Below are 19,563 nucleotides of genomic sequence, written 5' to 3'. Positions count from 1 at the left end.
GGGGGAGGGAGAGAAAAGGTAGAAAAGAGACTGCTGAGGTTGGGAGCTCTCTCTTTCCTGTTGGTGAGCTTCTGAGCACAGACTGGAGAGGGGCTGCACAGCTGACTCCCATAGAAACTACGGACCTCAGGTGGTGAGCTAATAGAAACAAGGCCAGGTCTTCAAATCAGCTGAGCTGGAAGCAAGTTTGGGCATTGAGTCAGTTTTTGCTAGAGCCAGGGAGCTTATCCATTTTTCTCTTCCCCTATTCCTTTGTCCCTGGCTTTATTAACTTCCCTTTGTTGTATGTTTTATTCCCATTAATAAAACCTGATTTGTTTGTGGAAAGGAGGCTGTTAATCTCCTTTCTTATTAGCCTGGGTGAAATAACTTAAAAAGGCAGTTTGGAAGAGAGGAAACTTTGGACCTAGAAGTCCCTCATTATTTTCTGAACCCCAATATTATGGTGAGCCACCCAATTAATTCTCCTCATATTAAATTTGGCCCTTACACCTGATTTCTTGAGTCCTATTGTTATTGTGCCCTACTACCTAATTTCCAGGGACTTGGATTCTATGGATCTCTTGGCCCCTTCTTACCTTCCCCAAGTTCTTATACCTCATTCCTCTTCACACTTTATGATTTAGCTACAATGGCCTACTAGCTGTTGCTCTCATAGGACACTCCATTTCCTGACTCCATACATTCACACTGACTATTCTATTGCCTGGAATTTTCTCCTTCCTCACCTCTAACTCAAAGATTTCCTGTTTTCCTTTAAGACAATTCAAATTTGACTTTGTGTAAGAGGTTTTTACTACCATCACTACCAATACCATTCTCAGCTCCCTTTCTCTAGCAATTAGCACCTTCTTGCTAAAGTTATCTTCCATCTATATTACATATATTTACTATGTGCTTGTTTGTATGTTGACTAATTTTGGATGGTGGTGGTGGTTGTCTTGCTTTCTTTGTATTCCCAATTCTTAACACCATGTAAGCTGCCACATTGTAAGTGAATAAAAAGTACCTGTTGACTGACTTTCAACTGTTTCTTCATATTATGTTGATCTGCATTATCCTTTGATTTGGGCTAACTACTTAGAACTCTGGGGCCCACCTGGCTCACAAAGTCACTGTAAAGAAAGTGCTTCTAAAATCCTCAAAACACAATGTGTTTGCCACATTTGAGATCCTAATTCCCCAATGGGATCATGGTATCCACGCACCCTTCGCTAATGATTGAATTCTTGTCGAAGACCCCTTGCTCTCTGGCTACCGAGTCTGTCTTGGTCCAACAAGACTCCCAGTGATGCCTTCTTCTGGTGTGATGCTGCCAAGACCCAGCATGGTTAGAGGGGTCACACTGTGGAGTAAATGAGAAGACACTTCACACTTCAGAAGGTTCCTGGGAGGAGTGGGAGCCATCATCCTGAACACCAATTATCACTGTGCAGCCTGTAGATGTAAAAGGTGTCAGTAATTGGACTTTTACTGACCCCATTGATGTAACCTGAGAGCTACTTCTTAAAAAACAAAACAAAATAAAACAAAAAAACCAGATCCCTGACATCAGTCATTTTCTTCATTTTTTGTTTCTTTTTTGTAAAAAAGAACATAGGACATGTGATTATTCCAACTTTCTATTCTTTGTGTTTTGGATAGATGGAATTTTACTGGAGCCAGTAGGCTAAGTGAAAATTTACTAAGATGAGGAAGAAGGTACATTTGTAAGCACTTTTGCCAGAAAAGAGAAGAAAAGAGGACAGTAAAGAATTAGAGACTTGTCATATTTCAAACATGACAATTCCATTTAAAAGCAAAAAAGCACATAAAGTAATACAGGACTACTCAAAAAGAATGACTAGTCTGTCTGATGAATTTGTCTAACCAGATCATACAATCTAACAAAATATCTCTTTCTTTGGGTTGCTTTCAGTTTTCTAATGAGGGGAGCATATTGAATTATTATCGCATGTTTTAACTCAAAGGAGAATTCATTTACAAACATAAGCATCTCTTATAATTTTACGTAATGGGATGGTGTTAAAGTCCTTTAGTACAATAAAGTGGGTTTTTACCATGACTTCCGCCCCCACCCTTTTTTCCAAAACCAAGTCAAATTAAAATGTGTCAACTAAAGATCAAAAGATGACGATGCTTCAAGAATAGCAATTTCTCAAATATATTTAGGTCTGCCATGCCCAAAATTACATCAATGACAGTATCAATATCTGAGCTGACTTGAATTGCGAAGGATTTTCCAAGTCATCAGGGAACCATTACTACAGCTATAGTCATTACTATTGCATAAAAAATCAGTGTTACACTATGATCCACTTTGGCACAAGGCTTGCTGTTCAAGAACTCCCCCTTGCCTCTCTCAGAAAACTCCCATATGCACAAACCCACAAAATCTCATTATGAGAAATACTCATTCATAAAAGGTCCATTAAAAGAAACCAAATGATAAGAGAGCAAGACTCAAGGGCGATTCTTTTTTTCATCAGGCATTTGCTATTTTCTCAAGTCCTTTATGAGAACCACCTATGGGAGGGAATCATTGCAAAATTAGAAAATGACCATTAAAAGATCAAGAGATGGGACAGCTAGGTGGCGCAATGGATAGAGCACCGGCCCTGGATTCAGGAGGATCTGAGTTCAAATCTGACCTCAGACACTTAACAATACTAGCTGTGTGACCCTAGGCAAGTCACTTAACCCCAATTGCCTCACCAAAAAAAAAAAAAATCAAATCATTTGCCTTTTGTCTAGAAGTATTTTGTCTAATTGTAGCAGCACAGGACTTGAATCCAGGTCTTCTGACTTTGAGGCCAGCTCAAGAACAATTATGGTACACTCATTCTCAGAACTTCTTTCCATCTTCATATTCTCCAGGAAGCCTTCCACAATTGATTTCTCATGTTTCTTCTTTCCTACCCATGATCTCCCCAGTGCTTATGTGCTTGGGTAATGCTATATTAATGTGCTTCTTTGTTGATATGCCAATCCCAAAATATGTTTCTCTGTTTCCTGGGTGTACATCCTGTTTTGCAGGTAGTTTGTAAATTCCTAAGTAAAAGGAATCAAATAGCCCAAATCTTTTATATGTTCACTAGTGACAAGGGCTGTGTACCCCCAAAGACTTTAATAAATGAAGACTGGCTGCCTTCTTTTCATCCATCTCATTTCATACCTTCTAGCTAAGTTATCTTTCCTTTCGGAGAATATTCCAGATGTTTTATAATTAAACTCTGGTTTCACTTCCTATTTAAATAACTTACCCTGAACCACTGGGATTTCCCTCTTCACTCCTTTCCAAACAGATTCTCTTTGATATAATTAACAAAAGCTCAAGTACCTCTCCTTTCTCTCATGCTTTGATTTGTGAAACTGACTGCAATGTGATGCAAGGATACAATCAAAGGATGCCCCCCTCCTTCAGGTACCTACCTGACATCTATAATGGTGGTTGGGGGCAACTTCAGTAGATATGCCACATCCTTGATCAACTTCTTCCCCTTCTCCACACTCAGAGGGCTGTTGAAGGAAAGCAAGAGGGGAAGGGGTGGGGGAGAAAAACACATTGTTACAAAAATGGAACTCATCAATACTTGAGAGGCTAAGAGTCCCCAAAGAGTTATCACCTTGGCCTCTTAGACTCTGAAAGCCACCACTGCTACTGTATTCCTGTCACATAGTGATCATGATATCAGGGGAATTGGGATCAGGTGCTTCTTCAGGCATGATGAATCACCTGAATTTTCCAGCAATAAGACAAACAATAAGGTGCAAATGGAATTGTTAGGAAGTGTAATGGGCCCATGATGCAGCAACTGGCTCATCTCAGCCTTCAATAAAAAATATAATAAAGGGGGTGGGGAGGGGAGGGAAGAAAGGGAAAGGAAGGAGAAGGACGGGAGCCTGAGACAGAAACAAATGCTGAAAGTCAAATTGCAGGGCTGGGTATCAAATGGACAAGGCAAAAGCATATTTTTAAATTCATTAGTGTCTGAAATGAATCCTCGCCTGCTGAAAGGACACCCAAATATTACGTATTTAAGAGTAAACAATAGAAAGAGACAGATGAGCCCAGGAAGGGTGATTCAAGAGATCAGAGGTGTATATGTCTGTGTATTGTGATGACACAATGGCCTTATATTCTGTAACTCATATAAAGACCATATTTACATAAATAGAACTGCTTTATTGTGTTGAAGCTGGGGTGCATTCGAGTCTAATGTAAATGTATCATCCCCATTAATAAGTGCTGGGTGCCACAAGCAGTTTTACAAATCAAAAAAACTTTAAGGGTGCAGGTGTTGTATAACAGATTGCTCAAATGAAGAGGGTAATCAGTTGGGAAAGGAGGATCTCTTTGGTGAAAGGAGATTATTTTTGTACTGGTTTTTAGTACAGAATTTAATCTATATGTATTAATAAAAACCATTTGGACAGCTGGGTAAATATAAGAGAAGGTGTTGCAATATCATCTATAGGGTATAGTCAATCTATTAGCTCAGTATTATGTTGATAAGAATAAAATATAATTAGTGACAGTATGGTGCAATGGATAGGGAAGGGGAAAGGAACAAGCATTTATATATCACTCACTATATGATGGGCATATATGCTAAGCTTGTTTTTCCTAATATTCCATTTGATCCTTACAACAACCCTGGAAGGCTGGGTGCTACTATTTCCCTCATTTTACAGTTGAGGAAAGTGAGCAAGCAGAAGTCAGATGACTTGTCCAGGATCATATGGCTAGTAACTCTTTGAGGCCACATTTGAATTCCAGTTTTCCTGACACCATGACCACCACTCTATCCACTGCATCATCAGCTACATTCTAGAAAATGGGTCGGATTTAGAATCTAAAAGACCCAAGATAAAGTCCTGCCTCAGATATTTGCCAGCCACGTGACCCTGGGCAAATCACTTAACCTGAAGTGTCTCTGACAACTCCCTAGGATTTAAACACTGACAATAGCTGGCAAAGAAATTCCCCATACCAAGAATTCTCCACACTACCAAACTAAGAGATACTTCACATATCCTTGCTTTGCCATCAACTGGCCAATCACATGAAAAGAATGCATTACAACTCCTTTGATAGCTACTTTGCAAGCTGTGTCCCACCAATCCATCCTCACTCTAATTAATTATCCAACGTATATATGTGGAACTTTGACTGTATAGGCAGCATCGTGTTAGGTGCTGGAAGGGGTGGGTGATACATTAGAAAAGCAAGATGTGGCTCCTGACCTTTAAGAGCTTGAAGTCTAACTAATGAGTGACACTCATGCAACAGTATAAAAGGGAATGTGTGTAATTAGGTGCCAAATTATGTGGTTTTGTTATTCAGCCATTACAGTCCTAGATGACTCTCTCACCCCATTTGGGGTTTTCTCAGCATTTTGTTCTCCAGCTCATTTTGTAGATGAGGCAACTGAGGCAACCAGGGTAAAGTGACTTGCCTAGGGTCATGCAGCTAGTCTGAGGCCAGAGTTGAACTCATGAAAATAAGTCTTCCTGATTCCAAGTCCATTTTGTCATCTAACTGCCCCCAAATTAGGTGGTACTTTACATTTTAAAAAAAGAGGCACTGTGGCCAGGGAGAGAAAACCAGCTTTGCAACCAGAGACCTGGGTTCAAGTCTTGTCTGTGACATATGCTGACTGTGTGAGACCTTAAGTTCCAGAGCAGCAGTTGTTTGGGGGAATTTCACATGTCTAGTTCCCTGCACCAATGAAAACACAGGTCCTGTCTCACCACTGTTTCGCCCTCCCAAAACACCCTCACAACATAACAAAACCAACAAGCCAACAAAAACCAAAGTAATACAATCTTTTGTGTCATAGGGGAATAAGGGAAAGCCAAACATTAGTTTTCAACTGAGTATCTGGGAATTTGCACTTTAACTCCAGCAGTTCTGATTACTTAAGGAAAGAATGGAGGGAAAAGAGGACTGAGTATGTGAAGGGGCCAAGTGAATGCTTTGGTAAATATACCTGTTCTCTCCATCATTATGCTAGCTCTTTAACATCCTTGTGTGTTCATACCTCCAAATCCATTATATGTTACTTACATACTTGCTAACAAGTTATAGCCTGAAACTTGAGAGATCTTCACTGGAATGCTTTTGCCTTTCTTGGTATCCCTAGTGCTGGGTACATAGCAGATGCTTAATTAATATTTGATGACTGACTGACTCCAAATATTAATATGAGACATGATCCTGTTCCCCTCTGACCACACTCTCCATTGCCTTCCCTATCCTCCACTCTCCCAAAGCTCACCCATATATTTACCTTCAATAGGGCATCAAATCCCTGGATGCCTGAAACTTTATCCAGGTAACTAACTAGTCCTTATTCCCCACCCTTTATCCCTATCCAGTCAAGGCTTTTTCCCCTGCTTCCCTTAGGAGCACCACTGGCCATCTAAACCTTCTGCTAATCCTTGATGGCCCACAGCATATGTTCCATTACTCCATGCAGACTGTAGAAAATCATGGTAGTAGACTTCCCTGAGACATCACAAATACCATCTATTTTCATCTAGACAATCATTTCTGCAATTTCTTATTCATTGTTTGTCGATTCCCTAGGAGTCTCTTCACAACAATTGTGCCAAAGCTTCTCAAACTTCTGAACTCTTAACTGATGAATTTAAGACCAAAAAACAAATATCCCTCACACTATCCCTTTTTTTTTGTTTTTGTTTTGTTTTTGCAGGCAATGAGGGTTAAGTGACTTGCCTAGGGTCATGCAACTAGCAAGTGTCAAGTGTCTGAGGCCTGTTTTGAACTCAGGTCCTCCTGAGTCCAGGGCCAATGCTTTATCCATTGCATCACCTATCTGCCCCCCACACTATCCTTTTTTATAACACATCACTATAGCTATAACACACAAAATCTCCTCTATGTTTCCTATCACTTCAAAGGAGATCTCTCCTTTTTTAGTCAATAGATTATGAAATCCTTAGGGGAATGGACTATCTTTTACTTTTTTTATATCTCCAGTAGTTAGCCCAGTGCCTGACACAAGTAAGTTGTTTTATCCATATTGTCCAACTCTTTGTGACCCCATAAGGGTTGTTGTGTTCTTGATTTTTTTTCAGAGATACTGGAATGATTTGTCATTTCATTTTCCATTTCATTTTCCAGAAAAATTCACACAGCTAGGAAGTGTCTGAGGCCAGATTTGAATTTAGAAAGATGAGTCTTCCTGACTGTAGGGCTAGCACTCTATCTACTGTGCCACCTAGATGCCTGACACAAAGTAGGCATTTAATAACATGTTTATTGATTTAGTGACCTTCCATGTCTTTGCAAAAGAGATATTTCTCAACCTATCCCTACTTATCACTCATTTCCCTGCACCCATGAGCTCTCATTCACTCACATGATTTCATCATGCCCATGTTGGATGACTCCAACTACAGGCCTAATATCTCTCATGACCCATGATCATACATTTCTGAGTTGCCTCAAAATGGCACTAGCTATTTCCACCTGTCTTGACTGAACCTCAAAAGTTCAACATATTTAAAACCAAAGTGATTCACTGACTTTACAGAACCCCTCTTCATGATCAATAGCACCATCATTCTCCAGTTCTCTGAACTTGAAATTTTGAATTTATCTTTGACACCACTCTTTTCCCTTCTTGATCTCAAGTCAAATTCCTGTTAATTCTACCTCCAAAATTTCTCTTGCCTGTCATCCTACATTTACAGGAGTATTAGACAATGTTAGATCCCAACAAATATTCTTTAAATAAAGTACATATATTGGATACGTCTTGGAGGAAATCCTGCAACCACTTAAAACTTGGGAAAATAGGATGAATTGCATGTTTCAATCAGCATAATAAGACAATTAAACAATGTTTTTGTTTCATTGGCATAAAAGATGGTCAGGAAAGATGATATTTCATAGAATGAGATATTCATGAAACTTTAAAACTGGAAGTCATATCAAAGATTATGTGTGTAATCAATCAGTTTTACCAAAGATATAATTTAAGAACAGAGGGGAGGGCTCCATATTGGTAAGAAAACAGGCCACCTCTTTGTCCAAAACTAGAGAAAAGAGAGAATAATGCATGATGATAAAGGTTTTTGAAATGTATAATAAGAGAAAAGATGAAAATCATGCAAAGTAGCTATTTCCTTGGTAAAGTAAGAGGCAAAGTCCTTTCCAAAAAAAAGGTAAAGAGGGTGGTTTGAAAGAAAAGAGAGGGTTTAGAACAACCATTGTAGGGAGTGCATTCTTCTTCCAAAGAAGAAAGAATATATTGCCAAGCAAAAGTGAGGGCCCAATTAAAACAAAGCAACATCAGTTTTCCATACATCCAGTTGTCATAGTTTTAGGACTTCTTCTAGGAGCATAGTTAGTTGTTGACAGAAGCTCCTATATTGTTTCCTCAATTACTGCTGAGAAGTTAGAGTTCATTTTATTCTACATGACTAATGAACAGAATAGTCTTTCAACAAGCTGACTCTCAGAAGAGCAGGGCTCCTGTGTTTTTCTAGGTAACTGTGAAGAAATTTTCAACTATAACTTTTGTGTTTTTGCCATCATTTCATGCCTTGTCTGTTCAGATACCACAATTTGCCACTTTCTTCTTTTATCAACTCATCCAGTGCCCAAGGATATCTGCATTTAAATCAAGTCTTATTGGGACACAAACATTTGATAGTCTATCACATTTCCACAGTCCCAACCCCTAATGCTCCAGGGACTCCCTGTCACACAAACAGATGTAGCCCCACAGGGCATGTATACATTTGGGTTTTGTAAGGATCTGTAAAGAAGATGTACCTGTCCAATAATCAAAAGACTTGAGCATTTCACTAGGAGAAATATAACACAGAGTGTAGAAAGTGGAAAAATTTCAAGGGTTTGTAAGAACCCTTGCTAAGAATCATAAAAACCAAGTAGTCAGTAATACAAGGAAGAATGTGTTAATTAGGGACACTGAGTTTTAGCCACAAAAAAAATCTGATTTCAGAAGTTTTGACTGCACTTTCATTATAAGGTGCATAGGCTACTGATTGATAATAGAGTCAAATGCACTAGGACTTAGGTTAAGGGAAAATTTTTAAAAATCTGAAAATAGTTTTCTCCTCACCCAACTCATTACACATTATGCCATGTGGGTTGAGGCCCTCAATGACATAGTTACTCTTTTTTTCCAACTGTATTTCCTCCCATTTTCATTCATGAACTCCTTATTCCAATGAAGTTTGACTAGTCTTCTGATGTGTTTTGTTTCTGTCTTTCAACTCTCCAGTCCAATATAATAAGCACTTGTTAAGCTTCTATTTTGTATAAGACACCGTGGGGAATTCAAGAACAAAATTTTTAAAAGTCTATGCCTTCAGGAAGTTTCTCTTCCACTGAGGTAATAAAAAATGTAAACCAATAAGCAGAGGCATAAACAATTTGAGAAAGAAAAGAACACCAAATGCACACCACTGACCAAAAGGAAAGGCTATGGGCACTAAATCAGACCATTGAATGAATTTAAACAATGCTAAGACAGGAAAGTAAGGAAGAATTGAACCACAGCCATGTGCCTGTATAATAGCACAGAGAAAAGAGAGACTGAATACTGAGTTTGGGAAACAAAAAGTATATTATTATGGCAAACACATAGAATATATCAAAGAAATTAACACATAATAAACCTGGAAAGGCAACCTAAGTTTTGAAAGATGTTAAATTCCAACCTGAGAACTTTTATTTTATCCTAGAGGCAAAAGGGATTCAATGAATTTTCTTCAACCACAAAATGACATTGTTATACATCCTTTAGAAAGATTATTTAAGGAGCTATATGGAGGAAGGAAGCAGAGGAGAAAGATTAAAAATATGGAGTCCAATTAGGAGATTTTTATATCATTCCAAATTAAAGGAAATGACAGCCTAATTTAAGGGATACCCATGTGATTTGAGATATTGGATAGACATGAAATACGTAGTGGATATAGAAGCAACATGACTTGGTAATTGATTAGATATTGGGAAAAGAGGATGGAGGCAAGATTGATTTCAAGGTTTTGAGCCTACAAGAAAGGACGGATGGGGAAGGGGATGTTCCCAAAATAGAGAAATGTGGAAGAAAGATGGATTTATAGCTGGAAAGAGAATGAGTTCCATTTTGAATATATTGAGTTCAAGATGCATTATGGACAAATGACTGAAGATGTAAAATAAGTGATTGGTTCTGTGGGTCTAAGGGTCATGAGCACCTCAGGATGGATTTATAGATCTGCAAATCATTTGCACAGAGATAATTATTGAACTCTTAGGACCCTTGGGTGGGGGGGAAGTCTGAGGAGATTCCCATATTTGGAGAAGTGACATGGATGATGATCTTACAAGACAGATTACAGATTGGTCAAACAGGTTGGAAGAGAACTAGAGAATGCCATGCACTGCAAATCCAGATGAAAGAGAGTACCCATGAGGAGGAGGTATTCAGCAGTAAACTGCTGCCAAGAAAACAAGAACAAAGGATGAGAAAAGGCCATAAGATTTAGCAGTAGCTAAACTAGTGACCTTTGAGAAAGCATTTTCAAGGAGTAGAGAAGTGAGTGGGAAAAGAGGAAGTGGAGGCTTTTTCTAGATTTTTGAACACCAAAAGGAAGAGAGATATAGAATGATAGCTTGAGGACATAATAGGGTCACATGCACTAGTTTTAAACATGTGACTCTAACATGTATGTAGGAAGACAATCTTTCCAATCCCTTCTATTCAAATTTCATCTTACTTTCAAGATTCAAATTCAATCCTAATCAAAGATTTTATTAAGGCTTCTGTCCAACCTCTCCAGTCTATTCCATCCCAGAATGATCCCTCTATCTTCTTATTATGTCTTACTGCCATCTACTATCTGGCACCCTTCTGTAGGGATGGGGAAAGTACACTTAGCTGGTACAATTATGGAGCTTGTGGATGAATTTGACCACTGCATTCATGATCACTGACTTTTCAGATTCTGGTACACACTCTGTATGGGCTCTGTAGCAACCTGAACCAGTTCTTTAGAATGACATAGACAGTTAGGATCACACCTGAATCACCAATAATGATACAAGGGATGAAAAATCCAGGACAGAACACGATGGGAGCTTGTAGCGCCATTTCCCAACATCAACCAGTCTTATTCACTGTTGCCACTGTACTGTCACCATCCACCCTTTCTTACCACTGTGAAGAGGTAGGTTTGATCCAAGATGCAGAAACCTTCTTCCCCTTACCTGGTGCCCCCATAAAACTTTGACAGAAGCATGATTAGTCATCAATTTCTTGAACTGCAGCTTACTTGTGGGAATAATTAAAGGCAAACTATTTCACACCTCTAAATTCTTAACCCAGATAGTCAGTATTCACTTAGTGCTTAACCATATATCAGCTTTTAATAACAGTAGAACTGTCATTTGATACTTAAAATGAAATCATGATTTGGGCATGGATGCAAGAATTTAGCAGAAAAGTTGCCAGCTCTGCCATACCACACTTGTATAACTAACTGAAGCTCCAGAGTAATCTACACAGCATTGGCCTAATGGAAGAAGAAAGAAATTTATTCTCTCTAATCAAAATATAAAGCAGGACATGGAATATTCCTGCTGGGTAGTGAATAAAGTATCCAAAGAAATAGATTTAACCTAAAGAAACACATAAACTGAACTGGCTGGGTAAAGCATTGGAGCATGACTCACAAAAGAGTTGAAATAATCTTGAGTTTAAGAGCAGATGCATGCAAAAAATAGCTATTAACACTACCCAATGATTATACTACCCCATCAGGGTACAGGTAGAAGTTGATTAATGCCAGCAGCCACAGTACAAAGGTCAAAGTTGAAGAATCAATTTGATCAATGCAGAAATATGTTTAATGTGATTGTACATATATAACCTATATCAGATTGCTTTCTGTCTTGGGGAGGGGGTAGGGAAGGGAGGGAGGGAGAAAATTTTGGAAATAAAAATCTTCTGAAAATAAATGTTGAAAACTATCTTTACATGTAACTGGAAAATAATGAAACACTTTTATAATTAAAAAAAACAAATTGATCATATACTTACATTTTCCCTCCCCTGTCCAGGTACTAATGTGCCAGCAAATAGTATTCTAACTTATTACCCGTGAAAGACCATGGGTTCATAGGGTAAAAAGAAAACAATGGACATAAACATCTATTAAAAAAGGTAAATTCACCTTTGTTGCTTGTTCCCATATCCATTTTCTTATATATTTCAGATTAGTGAGCAAGTCAGAAATATACCTGCGAATACTTGTGAATGGGAGGGTGAAGAGACAGAAGTTCTCATTATGCATATGTACACATTTATACATATAGATGCACATACATACATACACATACACACATATATAGATATATAACATGAATATATGTGCATCTATATATATAACACATACATATATAAACAAACACATACATATGTACATACATATGTATCTTCTATCTTTCCATAGGGAAAGATAGAAGATACTTTCAAACATATCTGTTCCAAACACTTTTATATTCTAGATATAGTCTAACACCTAGGGAAATTATATGATTTGCCAAAGGTCACATGGGTTCGAATCATCCAAGGTGGGATGTGAATGGAGGACCTCGGATTCAAAAGCCAATGTTCTTTCCACCATACTATCATCAATTTCCCCATAATTTATAGTTTTAAAGAGTTCCCTGGGATACTAAAATGTAATTATCCCCATAGTCACTCAGCTAATAATGACTAGAAGAAGAACCTGGACTCAGCTTTTCCTGATTTTAAGATGAATTCTCTATCCACACTGCCATGCTTTCTCTCTTTGTATGTATGCAGGTGCACATATACAGTGGATTCTACATTTCAAAAGCCTGTATCAACATAAAACACACACAAAGGAGGTTGTCTTGTACACTGGAGTTAACATAGGACTTGGAATCAGAGGTCCTGAATTTAAGTACTCACAATGCCATTTATATGACATTACTCAAATCATTAAACTTTTCTGTGCCTCTGACATAGCAAATGGAGGAGTTGGATTACATACCCACTTGGGATAAATTAACTATCTTGTGAGCCTATGTATATGTAATAGCATATGTGTGTATGTGGGGGGGAGTTAAGGGGAGAGGGAGAGGAAGAGGGAGGGAGGTAGAGAGACAGAGAGAAACAAAGAAAGAGGTGGGAATGAGAGAATATGTCATATACAAAGGAAGGAGAAAGGTCATATATATGAGTCAGGCAATGCTGTTACTTAAGAAGAGAGCAGTTAAGAAAGTAAAAACAAAATAAAACATGATTTTTCCCATGACCTTTAATATTTCAACCTTATTTCCCATTTTAAAACTTTTTACCTAAACTATAATTTATAATTATTAAGAACTATTCAATCTAACTTGCAAACTCAAACTCTCAGAAAGGAGACACCAGTACATATTAAAGATTTTTTGTTATCTGTAAACCCACATCAGGTCAGGGAGACAGAGCAAATTTTATAAAGTTTAATTGTTGGCTGACAGAAAAAAGAAATTAACATAAATTTTTTTCCTAATTTGTTAGTAAAAAACAAGTTGAAAGCTCAAGAGGAAAATATCATGGGAAGTTCATGAAATATGGCTTCTTTGGGTGAATTTCTTGCATAATTTTCCAACTGGAAACTAAAGATGTTACCTATAAATTATTTTATTTATTGAAAGACGTTAGAAAAAAAGGCAAACTTATTTTCTTCAGATTTCACTGGGATATAAATAAGAATTTCTTCTGAATGAGTGAGTAATATCAAATAAAATCCTATACTTTCAGATTATTCCTGACTTTTGTAGGGGGCAGATAATGATTCATTTTAGATAATCTGACAGATTGTTGAGTTAATTAATTTTAGCTAATCTGACTCAGAATCTATAACTCTATGGTTTTACAACAGTCTTAAATCATACCTCAAGGATGTGTTTTATATAAGAAAGATACTTACTGAATAGGGGTTGTGATGAATCAGCAATGGTGAACCATTGACTGTGCCAAGGAAGGGAAATTTGAAAGGCATTGGCCAATCAAGAAGAAAAACAGGGTCATATGAGGAATTCTGATTTGAGGGTGAGCTTGGGGACCTGAGGAGAAGGGAGGACCTGTTGTGCCAAGCCCAGTTCTGACAATGAAAATAGAATTTGAACCAATAAATAATATCAAGGAATTCTGGATATGGGGGGAAATTTTGTAGTGAGAACCAGCACAATGAGTTAATGTGTCTAATCTTGGGATCTAGAGAGGAGGGACATTAGGAACATGTGAGCTCACAAATCAATCACTGGTGAGTCACAGGTTCCCAGTAGGATGGGGGCAAGAATCTAGGCTATAGTCTGGTGGTAGTCAATTTGCATACTCAGAATTTTATTATCCATAGTTGTTTTTATGCACAAACAGTACCACCATGAGTCTGCATTTCTGCAATCCTCAACTCCTACCAGATGCTGGGGTACAGATAATGTTAAAAGCATAAATTACATCTAGGTTTGGAGAAGGTAGGGGTGGGAAACACTTGGTCAGAACTCCCTAAGAGGCCTCTGAGAGAATAATTTTCTTTTCTAAATCAGACAATGAGAGCTAACATAGCCAAGTGTGAGCTACTGTCCAAGTCTAGCTTGGCCAGAGAACAAGCCTGGTCACTATGAACAATTAAGCCATCTGTAATGGGACCAGTTTTTCTCTCCTCAAATGCAAGAGTTTTCTGGGATTCCTGGCAGCCACATCATGGAAGCAGAGGACATGTGTCCTCAATCTCTGTTTACCCCAGTTGTAGCTTCTTCCCTGGCCTCTTTTGTCAGGTCTTTTGGCCCCAAAGCTTTTCTCTGGTCCAATCTCCAGACAACCAGAGGCAGTGAGGTGCCAAGCTCTGAACTTCCTTAGTCTGAGACCTTGAGATAACACAACTGTTCTTCCTTGTTCCTCCTGCCCCTATGGTCCCCAAGGCTTCTGCATCCATATCTCTTCCCTCCTTGCTATTTAAAAATTGCAAGGGAAGCTTCAGATATATGTTTGTTTATTTTTTCCTTTCCTTTCTTTTTTTTCGCCCCCATAAGGCTCTAAAGGGAAGCTTTTATAGTGTGCAGAGACCAAGCCAGAATGGGTCAGTCATAGCAGATTATGAAGGCAGGTTAGGGGATAGGAAATGTCATGCTTGTGGAAACTAAACCTTGAGACTGCTAAACTCTTATAATGAAAAGACCATGAAATGGATCTTGATTGGGATCTCGGGTGGTGGTGGTGGTAGGAGTCCTATTGGTAGAATGGCCCTGAAAATACACTGATATTCTATTTCATTTGGCAAAGGAAGGAAGGCATGCGTAAGTGTCTAGGAGTCAGGTTTGTGCTGTTCCCAGAGGAGCAACTACAACTGTTACCTCAGTTGGTTGGCTAGGGAAGGGATGCCAGTTGCCAATTTTAGAGAAGATATCATGCCAAGCACCTCCTCTCCCTCTCCCCCACTAACACCATCACTCTTGCTTAAGGAGCTTCAATGAGTCAGGATTAAAAATACACCCTCCTGTTTTCTCCCCTTCCTACCTCTCCAGCCTTCTGACCCTTTACTCCCCTCCATGCACACCAATACCTGATTGCCATTCCTTGAATATGACATTCTCTCTCCCACTTTTGGCCTTTGTGCTCCCTGTTACCCATGCCTTGATTGCTCTACATCCTTCATTTCTACCTCTCAGGTTTCCTGGCTTACTTTAAGACAGCTCAAATCTCTTTCCACCAGAGGTCTTTCCTGGTCCTCCTAGCTGAGAAGAACTTCCCCTCCCAGATTAGCTTCCTATATTGTGTATACATTTTGCATATACTGAGACATGTGTGTGTTGTCTTCATCAGAATATATGGTCCTTGAACAATACATACAGTAATAACAACACTGTAAAGACAAGCAACACTGAAAGCCTTTGTTTGGAAATCTGATTAACAAAATGGAACTTACCACAGTTACCATGGATTCATGATGCAATAATGATTTTGTTGTTGTTGTCTGGCTCTTCCTGACCCCATTTGGTGTTTTTGTGGCAGAGATACTGGAGTGGTTTACCATTTACTTATCCAGATCATTTTACAGATGACGAAATGGAGGCCAACAGGGTGAAGTGAATTGTCCAGGGTCACACAGCTAGTAAGTGCCTGAGACCAGATTTGAACTCAAGAAGATGAGCTTTCCTGACCCCAAGCCTAGCAACCTATTCACTGCATCACCTAGCTGCCCCTCATGTAACATACTACCAATCTCCATACATGTTATAAAAGTTTTTATTTTTCTTGCTGTCTTAATGGATAGGGGTGGAGTGACAGAATGGAGAGAACTGAAAATAAAACAAAACTGAATGGTAAAAAACCAAATGTAGAAATGTATGCTTCTAAAGAGAAGGATTTTTTTCTCCTTTCTTTCTATTGCTAGGGTTTAGCATGGTGCCTGACACATACTAAGTGTTTAATAAATGCTTGCTGACTGAGAAGACAAAGAACATGTGTTGGCTTTTCTGGGTGCTTTAAGGTCTTGGAAAAGTGTAAATCACATCATGACTTCAGAAGACTGATGCTGAAAATATGCTTCCCAAATCATGACAGACTAGAGGTACAGAATAAAACATACATTTTCAGATAAGACAACAATATTAATTTGTTTTTCTTCATTGAGGGGAGCAGCTAGGTGGCACAATGGATAAAGTGGATAAAGTAGATAAAGTGAATAAAGCACCGGCCCTGGATTCAGGAGGACCTGAGTTCAAATCCAGCCTCAGACACTTGACACTAGCTGTGTGACCCTGGGCAAGTCACTTAACCCTCATTGACCCCCCACACACAAAAAGAGTTTGTGGTTCATTACAGTGATTAAAAAAACCAATATCAATGGAACATTTTAAAAATATAAGAAGAGAGCAGAAGGAAGTCCAGAAAGATATAGAGACAAGAAGAGCAATTTTGTTCTTATTATGTTGAATTCAATATACATTTAAATATATCATTCTGTATAAATAAGATTTGGTTTTGTATATAATCCCTTTTTTATTTTTATATACTGAAATACTGATGCTTATTGATGTTTGTTAAATTCCTAAAACAAAAATATTTTTTTACAAAAAAGAAAGATAAGGTTAAGTACAGGGTTAGAGTGGAAAGAAGGGGAGAGAAGAAGAGGCAGATTGTGATGTTGGTAACTAGAGGACTACCAAATAGAAAAGACATTATTCTACTCGATCAATTTTTCCATGTCCAAACCCTGAAGTCTAGGAAACTGAGAGACAGAGTGAGACAGAGAGGGACAGAGACAGTTTGCAACAGAGAGAGACAATGACAAATTCAGAGACAGCAACAGTGAGAGAGAAAGAGAATGAGAGAGGGAGAATGAGAGAGAGAGAGAGAGAGAGAGAGAGAGAGAGAGAGAGAGAGAGAGAGAGAGAGAGATTAATATAACATCCATAATCTAGTTATGAAGAATCATCCCATCAACTCGAAAAGCCAATGGCAAAGTGAGGCTTCTCTCCATGGCCCATGAAAGAGGTAGGGAAATTTGCCTTAATCCAAAGAAAGTGAGAGTGACAGAAATAAAAAAAAAAAGACATGGGGAGTATTTCCTGGATTTTCTTTCCTCCTCACCAGAAACAGAGATGTGAGAAGGTCCATGGGATGGATGAAGAAAGACAAGACTTTGGTGTTCCAGTTGGATGGAAGTTATATCAACGGTTTCCCTGACTACACTTCCTTCGTGGTTTTCCCTATGAATGTCATCTAGGTTAAAGTGCCCTAGGCACAGTCCTCACTTAGAAGGCTTCTCAGGATTGAATATTATCCATTTGGTGAGAGTTCCATTTATTTTAAAATGTGCATTTCATATCAGACTAAAAATAAAATAAAAAGGTAAGAAAATGCGTTTGAAAAATTAAAAATGCTATGTAAAATTAAGGTATTGTGGCATATCCACTGAATACTGACTACAGTGGTAATTATTACCCCCTCAAGACATACTAGAAACACTAGACAAGATCAGAATGGAGATGTTTTAATGTGAGGATGACCTATTATGAGGGTTGTTCTTTTGAAAGGATGATGCTTTATAGGAGAATATGATGAGAAGCTTGGCAAGGAAGAACATGGCCATGTTCACCAATTCTTGGAACACTATAACTAGGTGACCTTCTTATAATTTAAAAGGAATAAATGTAATACAAATGAAAGGGAGCACTGCATTACACTGTGGGTAGCAAATTTGTGAAATGCATTACCCTACTAAGTAGCACAGGCCTAAAGAAGTTCTTTGAAAAGCATAGGTCCATAGTGGACTGCCAGTAGAATTAAACTAATTGTTAGGTTCGTGACATGAAACTATAACACATGTCCTTGCTCTCACGACCAGGTATATAATACTGCACTTGATAGGCCATCGATCTGGCCCAGAATAGGAATTCTTATATATCTTTTAGAAACATGAAGGTATAGGAAAAAGCAATTAATTCAGAATTAGTGGACCTGGGTCACAGATTTAGAACCAAGGAAGGGACCTTAGAGTACAACCCACTCCTTTTACAAATAAGGAAACTAAGGCCCAAGAGAATTTAAGTGACTTCAAATCTTAGATCTACCGGCTAGCTTTGTAACCTTAGGTGAGTCACTTAGACTGTCTGAGCCTCATTTTCTCCATATGGGAAAGAAGTTAGACTATAAAATAGATGATTCTAGAAATAGAAAATTTTACAATCCTTTATTTCTCTCTCTCTCTCTCTCTCTCTCTCTCTCTCTCTCTCTCTCACACACACACACACACACACACACACACACACACACGTACCTCTCTCCCCAAAAAGAAAATCCCCTCATTGTTATAATTTCTTTCAAATTGATCATCAATTTTGAGCCAGGAGAGTAAGAGGGTTGGAAGTAGGGCAAAGGGGATCATTATGAAATTGGGATAAATATGGCTAAAAGGACACCTCTCCTAAGGAACATCTCTGGAATACAAAGTTCAAGGCCATGTCTGTAGAAAGACCTATCCATAAGGGGACAACTGGACTTTTGCCCTGATGCCCTCTAAATTAGGAAGATGTTGGGAAACATAAAAAGTACTGGAAGCTTTAATAACCTTCCTGCAGCTGCACTTGGCAAAGACAGTGTGTAGTAGATTTGCAGGGATGGTTCATGTGGTGACATTAGGTTGGAAATTAGGGGAGAGTGGCAGTAGAGACCAACGAAGTGTGAACATCTACTCTAGCTAATTGCTACTTACTCAATCTTATTCCCCTACCCGCTCTTCCATAGGTATCATTTTTTTTCCTTTTGATATGTCTGCTGACTTCTCAAGGATCCCTAGGGTAGATTGAGGACTACCAAGAGAGTAAGGAGGAGAGAAAATTAAGCCCTGGGTGGTGTGGGGAATCTTTTTTATAATATATATTTTGGCTTCACTGTTAGCTATGAAATTAAGTTGGAGTGTTGGGTACAAAAATGAGAAATATGCTGCTATGGTTTCATGCAACATTATAGTTCAGTTCTGGTTTGAACGGGTTACAGG

The 19,563-nt window shown here is 38.5% G+C and overlaps 1 protein-coding gene across 1 annotated transcript in view; it reads right to left on the bottom strand.

Annotated features, from left to right (window-relative positions):
- The window catches only part of PTPRN2 (protein tyrosine phosphatase receptor type N2), a 1,559,908-nt gene that overhangs the window by 823,257 nt on the left and 717,088 nt on the right, over nt 1-19,563 (bottom strand). Inside the window, exon 10 of the mRNA XM_043965830.1 lies at nt 3,433-3,519. Within this exon, the coding sequence (XP_043821765.1) occupies nt 3,433-3,519 (87 nt within the window). The remainder of the gene's footprint in view (nt 1-3,432; nt 3,520-19,563) is intronic.

The sequence above is a fragment of the Dromiciops gliroides genome, chromosome 5 (assembly GCF_019393635.1).
Source record: "Dromiciops gliroides isolate mDroGli1 chromosome 5, mDroGli1.pri, whole genome shotgun sequence".
Lineage (NCBI taxonomy): Eukaryota > Metazoa > Chordata > Mammalia > Microbiotheria > Microbiotheriidae > Dromiciops > Dromiciops gliroides.
The sequence above is the reverse complement of the archived record's forward strand: the minus strand, read 5'-3'. Positions and strand labels throughout refer to the sequence as shown.